General features: G+C 33.8%; 1 protein-coding gene across 2 annotated transcripts in view; it reads right to left on the reverse strand.

Annotated features, from left to right (window-relative positions):
* Nucleotides 1–18206, reverse strand: part of LOC145246045 (armadillo-like helical domain-containing protein 3) — a 148580-nt gene extending 130374 nt beyond the window's left edge. For both annotated transcript variants that reach the window (XM_080107884.1, XM_080107883.1), the window contains exons 1-2: nucleotides 17807–18206; nucleotides 1162–1319 (exon numbers count right to left, since the gene is read on the reverse strand). In XM_080107884.1, coding sequence (XP_079964010.1) covers nucleotides 1162–1281 — 120 coding nt within the window. In that variant the 5' untranslated portion in view covers nucleotides 1282–1319; nucleotides 17807–18206. The remainder of the gene's footprint in view (nucleotides 1–1161; nucleotides 1320–17806) is intronic.
* Between the last annotated feature and the right edge of the window lie 473 nt (nucleotides 18207–18679).

Here is an 18679-nt window from a genome sequence, read left to right on the forward strand (position 1 = left end):
TTCCAAAGCTCATTACTGAGTGAAAACTTTTTTGCAACTTTTTTTTTTTAATAAATCAAGCAAAGTCAAACTATTTAAACAATAAAAGGTTTAATAGAACAATAATACTCTTTTTTTTTAATGAAGTTTGTTCAAAAAAATGTCTGAAGAAATGTAGATCTTTATAACTTTCTAATCTCAACATAAAATTCAATGCATATTTAGAATTACACTTATTAAAAAAATCAGAAAAATCTTTATGATGTATGAACTCGTCATGGAACGAAGGTGTCATATTCCAAAATTCATGTGGATTTGGCTAGTAACTTTTCTATTTGGCTAGTAAACAAAAATATTTAGTTGTTAAAGGTCAACTTAAGACAAATTTATCCATAGAGCCCTGAATCATAAGAATTTAGTAACACAAAAATATAAGACAGCAAGACAAGTTGGTTCAGCTGGCAGGCACTGACTATACAGAGAGAACTGATTTCTGGAGTTCCATCTTATCTTTAGCTATGCTATGGAAGTGATGTTGGTCAAGTGGTTGATGATATGGACTGTCGACCTGGGTGCACCAAGTTCGAATCTAGTTTGTTCCACAGAAACACTTTCATTTAAAGATGTTGGCACCTATCATGTGATCCGTCCCGTAAGTACTTAATGTCTTTTTAGAAAGATATCAGCAAAATGAATGCCGACAATACTCATCTGATTTATACGAAATGAATGATGCTCAACAACAAAAATCATCATCATCATGAAATAAACAGTACATATTATTGTGGTTGTTTATTGGACCACAAAACAGTATCAAAAAAAAATAAATAAATAAATTTGGATTATTTAAACTCTTATTCTCATCGTAGTTATCAATTTAACGTTTAAGTCGATCTTTAGGTGAATATTTTTAAACTTGAAAACCTTTATGTCAAAGTAAAAACCCTGGGTGGAATTTCAAATTGAACCCTTTATTTAATCCATCAAAGTAGACTGTTCATGTTGTCAGCCATGACTTGGTAGAAGTGTTAACTATTATATTATTATCACCTGCAGCAAGAATTGAACCTTCAACCTTTAAAAAGATTTTCACTTAAAAATGACTGTTTATCAACAGCTTTTAAAAATTTAGCCACATGTGGTAGTTTATCCAAAACTGAAAAGCAAAAAATAATTGTTTACCTGAAAAAATGCTTCATAGATCTGAACAAATTTCTCCTTTAGTGGAATCTTGTTTGAAGAGCCCCTTCGCAACAAGACAGACGTTGTTCGTTCTTTCATAGCAGATGGCTCTTGTGCCATGGTCTTACAGAAAAGAGGTCATCACAAAAAAAAAATCCCTGAAACAAAAATAAAATGCAGTTAATGTCAGCATATTAAAACTGAACCGTACTGTTCTTTTTACTTTCATTTCATAATTTACTAGCCTGGATGCCCGGGGTTGCCCAGATGTTTGGAGGTTGCGTTGAGCAAAAAAAAAAAAAGAAGGAAAGCGGTAGCAGGCAGGCTCGAACCAATACCATGAAGGAGGAAAAGAACGTAAAAAAAACAGTACATCTTTGCCATTGTGTCCATTGCCAAACCGGAAGTGGCAATGGTTTAAATTAAGGCGAGTCAATTGAAAAGAGGGATGACTTGAAAATATCAATGAAAAAAGCAACCCCTCCCTGTAGAAAAGTGCCCAATTGAGGGTGAAGAAATTAATGTTTTTAGCCAATTTTTCGATATTTGTAGTCCGAAGGGTCGAGCTTCAAAATGATACTGATTTCGTGAAAATCTGTTGCCTTTGTCGAAAGTTTTAGACATACATACATTTAAACAGACAGGTGAGATTTATAGTATAGACTAGCCTGGGTACCTAGTATTGCCCAGGTGTTTGGAGGTGTGTGTTGAGAAAAAAAAAAAAAAAAGTCAGCAACCCATAATGCAAAGGAGGAAAAGAATGTGAAAAAAAAAAAAAAATGTGATGCAAAACCAGAAGTGACGTAGCTTTAAATTTAAGGCTAGACAATCAAAAAGAGGGGATGACTTTTGAAAATTTCGGCAAAAAAAGCGACCCCTCCTGGTAGAAAAGTGCCCAGTTGAGGGTAAAGGAATAGATGTTTTTGGCCATTTGTCATCCAAAGGGTCGAGCTTCAAAATAATACCGATCTCATGAAAATCTGTCGCCTCTGTTGAAAGTTTTAGGCAGATATACAAACATACATACATACATACATTTAAACAGACAGGTGAGATTTATATTTATAGATGTATCTGAAATACGACTTGTTTGCCTGCAAAAGGATAATATTTGGATTATGAATAAACGTTCAAGAGATTTTGTGTCCCATCTAACAAGAGTAAAAAAATCAACTATTTATTTGTTTCTTTCCAATTTTATCAACAGTGTTACATATTATGAACCCTACATCATTAGTGATTAAATTAGAAAAATTTTGACAAAAGTCATATTTAGTGAAGGTCATAATAACCTTAATATGCAAACAGAATCATTCCTAGAGACAGGTGACATAAATTTGAGGCAGAAGGTAAAATGCTATAAAAGTAAACAGAGACAATGAAGAATGATATTACGCTTTTAAGCCGAGATGAAAACTCAGATTTTCATCACAGTCTCTCTGGGAAGCTGTGCGAACAAGATACCATCAACAATATAGGAAACTTATCATCTAAAGTGCCTGTCTGTCTGCATCATTCATTTCAGTAAGTTAAAAAATTAATGTTAAGAAGAACACAATTAGCTAAGATAGCATTAATCTTTCTCTCTCATAAGTCTATTCTCTTCAAATAAAACCTTGAAAACTTAGCGAACGTCTCCTTGTGTTTTTCTCCATGAAAAGAATTTTATTTGTTTTCGTCAAAGAGATGAGACGATCAATGGCTACTCATCAAACAATGACAAAGAAAATAAAAAGACTTCATATGAACACGATGCACGTATGCTTTATTTGTTATCGAAAATATTACAAAAGTAAAAAGAATTTACAAAAGATTTGGAGCTCAGAATATAACATTTCTATTCACCTGAAGCAAGACAACTTTCCACAAAAACCTAAAAGGTTACTGTGAATTAAGGGGCAAAGTAAGCAAGGAGTTGTGTAATGATATTTATTCACATTACATTTGAATTTTTGCATGTTGGTATAGGCAGAGAAATGGAGTAGAGAAGGAATTTAAAAAGCAAGCAGTTTGAGGAAATTAAATTATTAGAGTAAAAAACTATCCTGCTTCCGGGGCCCTATATACTGAAAGGGTGATTAATAAACGTCAACAAAATTTTCACAGAGTAACGCAATATGATCTGTCTAGTGTCAGTTCTTGACAACAAATTTATGATCAACATTAGTCTTCTTTGGATCAAGATCACAGTGTAGTATCTGTTCTGATGCTACACTTCACTTTTTCTATACTTACTCAGTGGAGAAGAAATCCTTCATGACTGAGACAATTTTTATTTTTGTTCCTTTCCAGAGTACCTCTTTGTGGGAGCTGAATTTTCCCCACATTAAAAACCGACCTCATGTCCAACTCTGCCCTAATTGAGAGGCAAGTAAATAGGAACAATCACCCAAAAAAACTGTTAAGAAATTTGAGATGATCCAGTCAATGGTGTAATTTAAAAGTACTGGCAAAAAAAGCAATGTTACATACCAATGATTAAATTAGTTGAGTGGGTGACCAGGTTTCATTTCCATACAGCATTACACTTCTTCCCATGATCAATAGTGGTAGCTAATGGCAAAAGCTTCTTGAAGTTAACTATCTATTCCTAACTTTTGTAATCACCCTACTACCTGCTCCACTCTTTGCTTCAATAGTATCACCAAGGTGACAAAAGGATAATTAATCATATGTCATCAATATTTGTACTTTTCAGAGATATCTACAGTCAATCATAAAGATTGGAGTGTATTTCATATATTACACCTACTGTCTGATGTAAATTGACAAACTAATGTCTCAGTTTTCAATACATTATGAAAATAATCTAGAATGGACGTTTACAATCAATTTCATCTACAGGGTGACTGAAAAAAAATCTACCCACAGAAAAAAAAGATAGATTTTAAAGAAAATGAAAAGGATAATGAGAAAATGCATTAACAGAATCATTTAGAAGTATATTCAGAACCAAAGTAACATACCAAAGTTCAAAATAGACACCTTTTGTTTTGATCATTTCCTTAAAATAATTTGTCACTAAAACATAAGAACATCACACCACTTCCTTATCTAACTTGGCCCAAAACAGAACAAACAGCTACGTTCAATGAGTTCAGATTGAGACACGTTCAAGTTGAAACATAGTTTTTAAGATGAACGAGATTGCAAAGTCCATACAATTGATGTTGAGACTTGAGAGCAGTCATATTACTTTGTCCTAAAAGCCTTGAAAGTGGTTTGTACATCAACTTTGAGTCACATTAGTCACGTGAACTGGCAGTTCCTCTTTAATGAAGATGAAATAAGTTCCAAGTGATTCATTGAGCCAAGGAAGGACTTTATTCTGCAACATATTCAAATAAATTTGGTTGTTGAGTTTGATTCCTTCATCAATGACAACCAAAGCAGACCAAATCATGACAAAAGTAGGCTTTTGGTGTTTCAAATGGCTCTTAACATTTACAGACAAGTCCACAGAGCTACGAGCATAAACTATAACTCTGCCTGTTTGTCAAAGTCTTAATCAGATCATCTTCACGCCGGACCAAATGAAAACCTTGTCTTGAGAATGTTTGATCTCCTACAACATTCGTGTGTTGTTCAGCCATTTTTTTCATTGAAGTCTCTGAAATTAGCTGTCTAAATTGTTTTTTGTATGAAGTTAACTTTAGATCCTCCATTAGCTTTTGCATTGCAGACTTTGAAATAATCCTCTATTTTTAAATTCTTCTAGCACATCTTTTCAGAATTCGGTCAATCCGCTTTTTCACTGCAAAAATAACACTTTTGATGCAAATTAACTGCTTTCTTACTGGAATTGGTTTACTTGAGGTTGTGCATGACTGTTCATGTTGTTTCCAGATATTGTAAGCAGTTTTGCAACACATGTTGAACTATTTGACAATATCCTTTGTTACAAACAGCCACTTCGACATCAAATACTGTTTTATTATTATGTTGGTAGTATAGAGTAGGTATTTGATTGGCATGTTCTGACTGAACGAGAATCCACCAAAACCCAGTATTAAAATCAGTCTGGAGAGATTCTCTTTCCTTGGCTGAGGACGGAGAGAGTGACGTGTGATGGCGGAACAGTTACTACACTGCGATCCGATCTCGGAAGCAGAAAAAAAAAACACTACGGATTTCATCACCCACGGAGAGAGAGAGAAATAGAGAACGAGGGAGTTGAAAAACGTTCAATCGACGTTAGCACCAAACACCTCCCACATCCTCCAATATGAAGGCAAGTGGCAGGTCATCCTTTAATCAGCGTACGTGGTGACCTCGTTGCCCCAAGAAGCAGAATAAGGAAAGAACAGAATTTTGTCAATTCTATTTTTAGAATCAAGGGGCGAAAAAAATAAAGGAAAAAATAATTCTCTCGTGTACGGGTAGTTTTGACCAAAAGTCCGACCGTGTAAAACGTGTTTCTGGATAACCAAAGCGATATGTCACATTTCCGAAGTTGGCAAAGATGGAGAAAAAAAAGATATCTAAATTAATCCCTCGATAAAGCTATTCTGGATAACCTAAAACGGATGCCGACAGGCATGTTTAAAAAAAAAAAAGAAACAAATCAAAAATATCTGCGAAGTCATCGTTTGGAAGTTATGTCTCCCACGCGGAACTGAAATGTGTCGCACGGCGTTGAAAGCCTGGATTTGGTGATTGAAACTTTCTTCCCTCACAGGAGAATTTATTTGGATTAACTGTAGCCACTGCAAATTGTCAAAAGAAAAGAATTGAATTGTAAGTACAAAAAAAAAAACTTTACTTTCTTTCTTTGTCGAGCTGGAGATCGGACTTTTCCTCGTGTGGACCGGTTGCTGCCGTATACCTTTTGTCTTTCTGTTATAGGATTCTCTTTCAGTTAGTATGTTAAAAATATTCCCCAACCCCATTAGCTTTGAATATATTTGTTTTTGTTAAATCTTTCTTTCCCCTTATCATTAATAAATTTAGTTTTATATGATTTGAAAGTGTTTATTTCGTTATCTCTGGCAAATCTTATTGTGTTTGATTTTTGTGTTTATTTTGTATCCGCCTGTCTCACAGAAAATAATTGTTGTTTCAAACCTTTTTTGTATAAAAAAGGGAAATTGAACCCAATCTGGGACCTATGAACATACCCCTAATGCATAAGATTTATCTGCTTATGATAAGCATTTGCTATCCATAAATGCCCATCCATACCCCTGTGTTTGCATTTTATTGTTATATTTAAATATTGCCCCGGCCTGGCCCGTATGTAATACCTTGCTGCTTACGCCAGCACTCTTGAGGGCAAAACTCTGATCACACTTCACCTTGTAAACCATAACTTCTCAAATATCTGGAGTAAACGCATGAAAAGTTGGGTGAACATTGTTAGGTATACGAGGATTAAAATCGTAAAATATCAACGAAACACAACGTAGCATCAGGTCAATAATGCGGTTTAGAAATGATAAATCTTTTTAGGCCACCCCGTATTATTCAATCAAAGCTTTTGTTAAGTAGTCCTGATTACAAACTCATATTTTCATGTATGGTATAAATTAACCTGCTAGCAATAAACTATTCCCTTCTCAAAGAGAAGGTAAAGTCTGGGAGGGTGGACCACCTGAACAGAACTATACCTAAACACCAAAGGCACTGTCAGACTTAATGTTGAGAAAGTATCCCAACTGAAATGAAAAACACCTGTCCAAGCTGTGCCAGAGAATAAATGAAGACTTCAGCTTATAAATTCAAATAAATCTTTAAAAATAACTTGGTTCAAATATAATTTTGTATTTACAAAAGATTGTTGGTGATAAACGAAAAACAATTTGGGCACAAATAGGTTGAAATAAGCATTTTAATATGAATTCAAGATTTCAAATATTCGTTTTATGCCTTATTTTTCAATTTAAAGAAATAGGATTTGCACATTTTGCATTCAAACTGTTCAGATGAATTTTTGAAGTTAATAAATATTCATGTCATAATAAAAGGTTTCTCAGTCTGTGGAAAATGTGTATAATCATAAAAATTGTACAAAGTCGATTGACATAGGATTTGTTTTTTGTTAATGAAACACGAATATTGTAAATGTATTGTTTATTTTTTTTTACTTATTGATCTGTGAGGTTAATTTAAAAATAAATGTGACCTACCTTTTATTGAGGAATCAATAACAGCTGTGTATTAAAATTAGTGTTCTTATATATTGAGTTTATATTTTTTTGTTTTAATGTTTGTTGTTGTTGTTGTTATATATATATTAGTGGAAATGGTAATTAATAAAAACTGAAGAAAGTGCTCAATACTGTTGTAGAGCAAATATGCGTTTTATTTTTTATTACCGTATCTTTCTGTTAAGCTACATTATTGTTTCAGCTACTTGGCCGTTTTTTTGGCCGTCTGTAGCTTCCTCAGACTTTTACAGAAATGTTCGTTATTATGGGATGAAAGAGTGAATGAGGTCAGGGGGGGGGCGAGGAGGGCGGAAGAAAGAGTCTGTAAAAGTCTGAGGAAGCTACAGATGGCCAAAAAAACGGCTGGGTAGCTGAAACAATAATGTAACTTAACAGAAAGATACGGTAATAAAAAATAAAACGTATATATATATATATATATATATATATATATATATATATATATATATATATATATATATATATATATTCATCTGAAACAAGACACTTTACCATATAGATGTAAGGGGCTTCTATTTATTTTTGTTTTAAAAAATGTTTTTATATTTCTTTTTTTAAGTTGTTTATTTTTATCAATGGATCAAAAGTGATTTTCTCAATATTTAATAAAGCCAAACAAATTTGCATAAAATTTCATCTCTTGCAATCAGGGCTGTTTACCTACTTTATTTCCCTGATGACTGAAAACATTTTGAACAATATCCATATACCTGTCTGGGATTTTGACAAAGTTATCAAGAACCTTGATACCAGGTCCTGACAATATTCCAATTGTAGTGATTAAAAATCTGCAAGTGAAACTACCTCCTATTCTTTACAAAGCTGTTCAATCATTGCTTAACAGAGAAAAGCTTCCGATCACCTTAGAAAACTTCATCAGATTGCTTAGTATTTAAAAATACTGGAGGTCGGTCTTCTGCATCTCAGTACAGAAAAATCAGTCTGTGTATCATAAATATGTTATACATGATAAATAAAGTTGTCAGCTACCTCAGCAAAAACAATCTACTCCGTGACAAACATTATAGATTTCATCTTGCAAGATTAACAGCTGATATGCTGATTATAATATCACACAGGATCAGTGAATCTATTGATGGGGGTTTTATTTCTAGAGCAATAGCTCATGATATACCAATGGCTTTTGATAGGGTTTGGCAGAAATGTTTGCTTCAAAAGCTTATTAGCTATGTAATATCTGTTTATAAATGCAGTATTTGATGGACAGAACTTGAAGCACATTGTATCAATGCTGACATGCATGTACCGATTACCAAATTGGCTGATTACCAATTAATCGGCCAAATTGTCAAAGGCAGATTAATAGGTTTTCTAATTCCGATTTATCAGCAAAATTTGTTGTCACAAATGATACTAATATTAATTAAATTATATTGTAAATGAAGACATGTTTACTCCCTTTTTTGCTTGCCCGTGAAAATTTATCAAAGAGACATGCATTGTCCACACCATATTATCAAATAGCAAGCTGTTAACATGCAGACTTTTACAACTGTACTGAATTTTAGGCAAATAGATGTAAGTATATGGAAAATTTTTCCTCCTTTCTCTTCCTATCGAATTAACATTATTTTTTTGTAGTTTAAATCACTGTCAAAGAAAATTATTATTTCATCTTTCAGTTTTCATGTTGTACAGTAAATTGCGACGATGTGCGAACTGAAAATAAATTATTCTTCATCAGTCATACTCTTATTCTTCATTTTCGGACTTCTGCTACCATTACATATATATGTTTTATTTTTCTGGTTTAGATAATGTATGTTTTATTGAGATAAATTACTAATTTAATATCAGACGTAAGTAGTTTAAGTATATAAAAATTTAACTAAATATTAACAACCTTCAACCTTTATGGCAATCAGTTTCTGCTGGAAATATTTTGATGTCAATCCCAACTGCTTGCAAGTTATGTCAAACCATCACGTCAAAGGGTGGCAAATCAGCAAAAACTTTTACAATGACTAGTATGTTAAATCATCATAAAAAGGTTCATTCAAAAGAAGCAAAAGTTGCAAATAAGAAAAGGAAGCACAAGGAATATTCAAGGTCAGACATTCTAGGAACAAATGGTAGCAACTATGAGCCTCCAGCAGAAACAATATTAGCCAAAAAGAAAGCTTGAGATATTAATGACCATAAGTCACAAGAAACCCGTTATCTGAAAGGATTGTTGTTCATATTAAATCATATACTGTAACATTTGACATTGGATTTATTAGGCTTGTTGCAAAAAGTACTTCACTGCAAAATTATTTTCCATATATTTACAAAAATAAAGCAAAAATTCAACTGTCTCTTGCTAAAATTAGCAGCATTTCATGGACTACAGACATTTAGATAGCTACAACAGATAATGTTCTTTTTTTGAGTTCAACAGGCCATTGTCTTTCAAATGATTTTGAACAGTGCAGAGTTGTGCTTAGAGTTGTTCCATTCCCTGATACACAAACAGATAAAGAATAAGTGAAGAATTGCACAATGTTCTTGATTAGTATAAAATATTTAATAAAGTTTTTTTTTTAGTTTTTCAGGATTCAAAAGCAAATATGGTTGCTGGTGTCAGAGAATATGATTTAGAATAGCTATAATACGTAACTCAGGCTGTGAAAATAATCATTACGTCTAACAAAAATAGTCTCTCACTTTAATTGCTTTCTATTAGCAATTAGCAAATTAACTGAAATACAGAATCAGCTTAATTTAGACAAACAAACTCATTCAAGATGTGACTACATGGTGGAATTCAACATATTATATGCTGAAAATAAATTAAGAACAATGAAAAGCTCTTGTGATGTGCACTGTTGATAAGATCCTTAACTTGACAACTTACCAATGGGGACTTGTTCAAAAAAATATCTAGTTCCTGTGTCCAATTTTTTTTTTTTTAACAAATGAATCACCACTTATCAAGGCCTGGAGGCCACTCGAGGATTAGGGTTAATGGGTGTACATTAGTCATTGTGAATATAGGGTAGTAAACATAAGTAGTGGGAATTTTGTAAATTGGATTCCTTAGGGAGATGGTTCATCAAGAACTTGTTTACGTTGGACTTGAAAACAATCAGATTGTAGTCAGCTGGAAAGCAGTCAAATGGAAGAGAATTCCACAAGTGTGCAGTTCTAAGAAAGAAACTTTGTTCATGGAATTTGCATTTAGGTTTAGGCACAGATAAAGAGTGGGGGGAAATTGGTGATAGTGGTTTTGGCTAGACGAGTGTTTTTCGTGAAAGTTTGGTGAGAGGGGACCATAGATTGAAGTTCAGATGAGTACTTATTATGAAAATAACAATAAAGCAGAGACAGGCTCGCAACGTCTCTTCTGTGAGAAAGAGATTGCAGGGAAGAGAAAAGGGCATCTCCCACTAAGCTACAAAGTTTATTTTGTCAAGACAGGATAAGCTGCTTCTAGCAGCTCCTGCCCAGATGTGGCAACAGAACTCCATTGTTGGCTGTACCTGGCTTTTATAAAGGTAGAAAATTGCATCAGGAGTGAGATATCTACTGGAGCCGTAGAAGGATCCCACCATTTTCCCAGCAATCTTGGCAACTGACTTGATGTACGTATTCCATGTTCAGATCGGGAGTAAAGGTCAAGCCCAGAAGTTTGTCAAAACATGAAGTCTTCCAAGACGAGAGCTATTCATTTCAATTGATGACAGATGGGTATCAGAGCATTGATGATGTAAAGATAGAAGCTTGGTTTTAGATGTATTAAAAGTAACCAGCCACTTTTTTCCCCATTATACTACATGCTCAAGATCAAAGGAGGGAGAATCAGAGAGAACTTGGTTGTTTACAGTCTTTGATGCGCTACCATTATTGGTAGTGTCGTCAGCAAAAATGTCTATGAATGATGTAAGGATGTGGTTTGGAAGATCATCGATGTAGATCAGAAAGACAGTTGGGCCCAGGGTGGACCTCAGCATTAATATTGACAGTTTCTGAGTTCTGCCTATCAACCACTACTCTTATGAACCTATCAGAGAAAAATGATTTAATAATTGAGAAAACATTTCCAGCTATACCATAGCTGGAGATCTTGTGAAGTAGATCTTTATGCCATACCTTATCAAAGGCCTTAGATATGTCAAGAGCAATTACTCTAGAGAGGAAGCCTCCGTCGAAAAATTTGCTAATCCTATGAGATATAACTGTAAGTATGTCTGCTGTAGATTTAGCAGGACGGAAACCATATTGCATATCACTAAGAAGGTTATTTTTGCTGAGACGGTTGACTACTTCTCTATTCAGCACAGATTCCAGCAGCTTACTCATGATGCATAGGAGATTTATTGGTCTATACTGAGAGGGAGATGAGCGATCACCTGAATTCTTAAATACAAGGCATACTGATGAGATTTTCCAAGGTGTTGGGAAGCATATCTCCTTAGGCCAATGCTTAAATAACTTTGTAAGTATGAGTGCTAGTTCTGGTTGAAGCTTTTTGAGCACTATAATTGGAATGCCGTCAGGGCCAGTTGTTTTACTGGAATCAAGGTTTTTGATTAGCTTGGCAACATCACGTACAGATATTTGTACGTTGCAGAGCGTGTTTTCAGATACACAAGGAAATACTGGGGGTTGGCGGCCTTCATCGTAAAGGGTAGAATTAGCTGCAAAGATCTTGGCAAAGAGTTTGGCTTTGTTTGACGCTGACAAGATTACCTCCAGTCCATTGATGATTGTTCGGATAGAGCACACGCTTCTGTTCAGGATTCTGTTTGCTATTTGCCGAAACTGATGGGAACCAAGCCGCTGCTCAGCTACCTTGGACTTGACGGACTGAGCATACAACTCTCCCGCCTTCTTTATTACTTTTTTTACAGTGGTTGCTAGCTGTCCTGGAAGCAGTTTTAATCTCAGTATATCTATTACGTTGGAAGCAATAGAAAAGGTGATTTCTGTGTGCACTGGCAGCAGCACATTCTGGAGAGAACTACGGCTGGCTGTTAGGTTTTTGCTGGAACTTTTTGAGGGTATAAAATGGTCTATACTTATAATTAACCATTCCGCCAGGTCTGGTACTATAGAGGACATATCCTTTTTAAACATGGAATGCAAAGGTAGATCTGATATAAACGTATGGAAGCTATCCCAGTTAGCCATAGAGTATCGATATACCATACAATGGAGAGATACGTTTGAGGACCTATTACATTTTGTTTTTATCTCAACTAATACAACAGAGTGGTTGGAAGATCCCAGTGGAGACAGAAAGGAAGATGAAATCACCAAAGAAACAAGTCACAGAACATCAATTATATCAATGAAAGCTACAAATTTAGCTCTGAGGTTATTTCTGTCCAAAGTTGTTCAATCTAATTCTAGTATTTCTGACTTTAGCAGAATCCTTCTTACAATTCTTGAACAATTCAGGTTATCAATGGAAAGAAGATTTTCATCCTATCTAAATATACTTTTAACTAACGATAATGAAGCAGGATCAGTAGGATACATTACCCTGCTGAAGATGAAAAAGCACGAACATGTGTAAATTACAACATTGCAACTTTGGAACCAACCGACAAAAAAGTAACGAGTAAAAATGTCGCAAAAGATGCTTTCATCACTCTTAGTATAAGAAGATAATAGGAAGTAAAGGTACAATCATTTCTAATTCAATTTCAGCCTTCATTTTCGAGGTGTGAAAAATGAACATTGCATCATTTATAATAGCACTGATGGAAATTTTTTAAAGTATCATCGAATAAAACTCAATTAAACGACAGTAAATATGAACATTCAATATAATTCTATACATAACGATTATTATGCATATTTTTTAAAAACAATTCCAGCTGCAACTTACTTCATTATAAGCCAATAAAAATGCTGATATGTTCAATTTTGATGGCGGAAATAAAGTATCAAATATCATAAACACATACGTATTTCAAAATCACATATCACAAAAACTATAAAAAGACACAGATCTGGAATATTGCATGCCGAATCAATACACATTGTAGAATGCTATATCCGAATGTCAGCTCTTTACACCATGTATTTCTTAAATAGTACCCTCAAGAAAATGTAATAATTTTAAGTAACGTTTTTTCACTTTGTTTATCATGGCGATGTAATTAAGTAAACATGAATGGTCAACATCGATTTAACTTTGATAAAAAGAACTACTGATTATCAATGACAATTCGTATTTTCTTGCGATTCTGTTGAATTCTTTACTTAGCACTAGTCAATTTGAGGTGGTTCCCTTAACTCCTTCCCTAGTCAAACACACACAGAGAAAAAAACTATATAGATATAGATAGATATTTGAAAATAGATATTTCCAACCACGTGACACATTTTGTCTCTGTTCCCGGCCGCCTGATTTGATAATAAAAAGTTAGACTTGAACATTTTACGAAAGCTGGTGGTAAAATCTCAGATGAAGACCATCATTAGTGATGATTTTTGTTGATTTAAAGAAAACACAGTAACCAACATCTACGACTGTCTTGTGGTACAAAACAATGATGAACTAGCAAAAATAAAGAATTAATCGACAGATCATCTTTGGATCATTCATCATGGGTTTGATCTACCAATAGGATCAAGTTTAACTTTTATGTCTTTGTTCTAATCATTACATTTCATATATGGAATCGTTCAAGCTTAATAGATCACCTAACAAGTTTAATGCGCCAATGATTAGAAACTAAATGCGTTTATGTAATAGAAAACAAGGAGGCCATACAATATTGCTTCTCATATTGTGAAACCTGGCCAGCACAGGTTGACGACATGCACCGCATCAAAAAAAATGATATAAGAATTCTGTGTAATGGATATGGAATGTAAGTCTTAAAGATAAGTTCAAATCTGATGACCTCTGGACAATATAGGGAGATATATGCAGAACAGAATGCTTCTATGATGTGAAAACATTGAAAGAACAGATTAGTTTCCGGATTAGTAGATGAGAGTTCCAACAGATATCAGAGTACGACAAAATACATCTAAAGAAGGTTGGGGGTTATACCAGCCAAAATGTGAACAGTTGTCCGAATAATCTAAATAATACACAAATTTTTTGATTTTAATATATGTTCAATTAATCTTTTATATAAATCTCACCTATCTGTTTGTTTGTATGTATGTATGTATGCCTGCCTAAAACTTTCGACAGAGGTAACAGATTTTCACGAGATCAATATCATTTTGAAGCTCGACACTTTAGACAACAAATATTGAAAAATTAGCCAAAAACATTATTTCTTCCACCCCGGACACAGTCCCACTTCTTACGAAATAAACCTTTTTGTTGTTTTGTTTTAAAAACAGATGTTGGTTAATTATTCTATGCTTTTGTGTTTCAAATTAATATTTTATTAAGGGTTTTGTGCACTGACGCATATAAACTTCCTAAACAGTCAGCCAGCCATATGACTCTTTTTCTTTTTTCAGTGTGTAGAATTACATTTATTTTGAAAATATACAGAAAAATCTTTGTGTTAGTAATTGATCCGCGCTATTTTTTGATATCTGTTTTTATTAAATTGTAAGGTTAAAGTACAGAATAGGTACAAAACACTCTCTCCTCCTCATGTTAAGAATGCTTTTCTAAATAATAATGTTATTTCAGCACGGATCAATAAGTGCACTAGTACCAAAATCTTTAAGTGTATGTACTAGTCATGGAACGAAGATGTCATATTCCAAGAATCACATAAATTGATAAAGCAGTTTGTCTTTTTATTGACGAAAGTCAACTTTTACGAGTTTTAGCAATTAAGTATCTTTGGCAGTCATTGATGATCTCTTACTCATAGAAAAATAGAAAAATTTTATTATTCGAATTAAGTTGTCCGCCCTTGAATTTAAATGCATCCTAGACAAATATGGCAAGTGGCTGCTCTCTTATCCGGAACATCATAAAATTTGATTTTAAATAAATAAAAAAAATTTTTTTACATGGGGTAACCACTTATCAAGGCCCGACGGCCACTCAGGGATAAGGGTTATTGCATGTACAGTAATCAAGGAGATAGTATTGTAGTTATCATTAGTATTGGGGGTTTTGATAGTGTGTCTTACCTAAGGGGGTGGTTTGTCAGGAGTTTGTTTATGTTGGACTTGAAGATGTCCAAGTTGTAGTCAGGTGGGAAACAGGCAAGCGGCAGAGAGTTCCACTGGCGTGCAGTTCTAAGAAAGGCTTTACTCATGGAATCTACGTTTGGATTTAGGCACAGATAAAGAGTGGGGAAAATTATTGACAGTAGTTTCAGACAGACGGGTGTTTCTCGTGAAAGATTGACGAGGGGGGGGGAGAACGAGGGATTGGAGCTCAGACGAGCACCTGATCAATTTGCATTTTTTTTTAATATGAAATCCTCGTTCCGTGATGGGTACGTACGTCATAAAGATTTTTTGGTACTTATGCATGCACTCATTGAACCATACTGAAATAACGTTATCATTTAGAAAGCCATTCTTAACATGGAGAGAGGAGGGTGTTTTGTAACTATACTGTACTTTCACCTAACAAAAAAAAGGTATCATAAAACTTTAATTTAAATTGAAAATACTATTTAATTTAAATAGTATTTTCAATTTAAATTAAATAGTATTTAAAAATAGTTCGGTTTAATAAGTGCGCAAGCACCGATTTTTCTACATTTTCTATATATTGCTTTTTTTCTTTTTTCAAAATAAGTGTAAGGTACCTGTACAGTTTAATCAAGACATTAAAAAAATGAAAATATCGAAAAAAGGTTATATTGTACATATCCGTTTTGAACTGAAGATCTTCGAAAAACATTTTTCACTTAATTTGATCGAGTACTTTTTTGTTTTTGTTTTTTTTTACAGCGGAAAAACACGTTTTTATGACAGCACGTTGAAGGCAGACATCTTGGATTTTTTTAAATTTTTAAATTTTTGTTTGGATTTTAGAAACGCCGACAGTCCCTCTCCATCTTTTAATACAAGCTTTTCTTCCTAAAAATCGAACCTTTTGCTCGTTATAATAACAAATTGTTTTTTCGCTGTAAAAAAAAAAAATTACTTGATGAAATTAAGTGAAATTTTTTTGGAGAACTTCATTCCATAACAGATACGTATAATTTAAACTTTTTTCGGTACTAGTGCAGAGAGTGATCCGGACGTAAATAATAACTTTATTATTCAAAAAGCCATTCTTAACATGGGGAGGGGAGGGTGTTTTGTACCTATTCTATACTTCAACCTTACAATTCATTAAAAAATATATCATAAAGCTTTAATTAAACTTGGAAATACGATTTAAAAAACAGCGCGGATCGGATCACTCTCTGCACTAGCCCCCTTTTTTCGATAATGTTTTGATTAAACTGTACAAGTACGAAGTGCAATTCTAAATAAGTACCCTTTCTTAATTGTTGGTGCTAATGCACTTACTGATCCGCGCTATTTTTTAATCGTATTTCCAAGTTTAATTAAAGTTTTATATGTTTTATAATTCAATTGTGAGGTTAAAGTACAGAATAGGTACAAAACACCCTCCCCTCCCCATGTTAAGAATGGCTTTTTTTAAATAATAACGTTGGTATTTCAGCACGGATCAATAAGTGCATGAGTACCCAATTTTTTATTATATTGAACCAATTGCTAAATAGACAGTGGGCGGTCATGGAAAGGGTTTATTCAAAAAGTAAGGTAACTTTGAATGATGTCATTATTCTGTAGACAAAAGTTGACAAAAACCGTCAGAAATTCTTCTTTTGTGGAATGAGGTATGCTTCGGTGCCCCGTCTCACACATTATCGCCTACCCTCTGTAGTGTAGGCGGGGCCTACACCGGCCCTACCGAAGAATGACGATGGGTCCATTATTCTCAGCTGTTTTGGGCGTCAACTAGAGTGTCCACCTCTGGGGAGGGAGATGGATCCTCACCTTCGGCCTTGTGCCACATCCTGCTGCAGCCTGAAGCTAATAAATACCGACTCTTCTTTTTTTGATGCTCCGGGCAACGCCGGACGACCTTGCTAACAGTATATTATTTAACATATAACAGTATATTATTTAACGTATAAAGGTAAGTCACGTAGTCACGACAAAACACGCACGCGAGGTGATCACACATTTTTATTAATATACAAATGATACATACATATATTTTCTAAAAAAAAAAAAATTATAAAAACAGTTTCTTTTTATTGATTTAAAAAATAAAACTATGGCGTTTGAAAAGTGGGGGATCAATTTTCAACGCATTTGTTTATTGATTTAACCCCCCACTTTATAGACACCTGTCATCTACTTTTTTTTTTCCAAAAATAAATATTGTGAGATAATCAACACAGGTCACATTCATCTAAAACTGGATAATTTATAAATTAAATTTTAAATTGTGAATTTAAAATTTAATTTGTCAACAATAAACTTTCATTTTAATACATTTAATGACACGCAAGCTTTTTTTTCTTTGGACATTGTTGTTATATATTATCATTGAATAATAATCTTACCTTTTATTGCGGTTATCTACGGCAAGTTTATTTCGCTCGTCTACGTTGACATTTTCCTCCCTATTACCGAGATTTAAAAAGCAAAACTCCTTTAAAATATTTTTTATGTGGGGGGAAATATTTAAACTTCATAAAAATTTATAAGTTTATCAACGATAAATCGTCGTAATAACGACGCCAGACAAAACAAGTCGAAAAAGAAAAAAAAATACGAATGTGCGGCTTAAAAATCGAAACTTCCGGTGAAGAAAAAAATGTATAAAATATAAAACATTTGTCGAAATAAAAACAGATGCATATTATTTCAACTATTTATTCACTGATTTCGGATTAAAACAAAATAAGAAAGCTGATGATTAATTTACAAACGGAGATGCTCTCTGCCACAAGCGAAAATGTCGACTGCTGTAACTGGTTATCTGCCTCTGCCTAGTTATATGAATGGGTCCCTACATCTAACAGCTGTGATGCCTGCCTCGCCCTGAAATAAAACTGCCATTTTGTTCTACTAATAAATTTCTTTAATAAGCGTGAAATACCATAGTTCCCAATCTGGGAGTAAGTTAACTTTTAAAAACAAACTTATTCCACACACACACACACACACACACACACACACACACACACATATATATATATATATATATATATATATATATATATATATATATATAGAGAGAGAGAGAGAGAGAGAGAGAGAAAATTAGTGTTTCATGCTTATTCAATCATCTGTGTAGGAAGTGATAATTATTACTGCTGGTCAGGAAATTGTAGCCTAGTCTCAAAGTCAACCTTGGTTTTGTAGGCACACACACACACACACACACACACACACACACACACACACACACACACACACACTTTTAAGGACTT

Source organism: Euprymna scolopes, chromosome 23 (assembly GCF_053919585.1).
Source record: "Euprymna scolopes isolate OS-2025 chromosome 23, ASM5391958v1, whole genome shotgun sequence".
Classification (NCBI taxonomy): Eukaryota; Metazoa; Mollusca; class Cephalopoda; order Sepiida; family Sepiolidae; genus Euprymna; species Euprymna scolopes.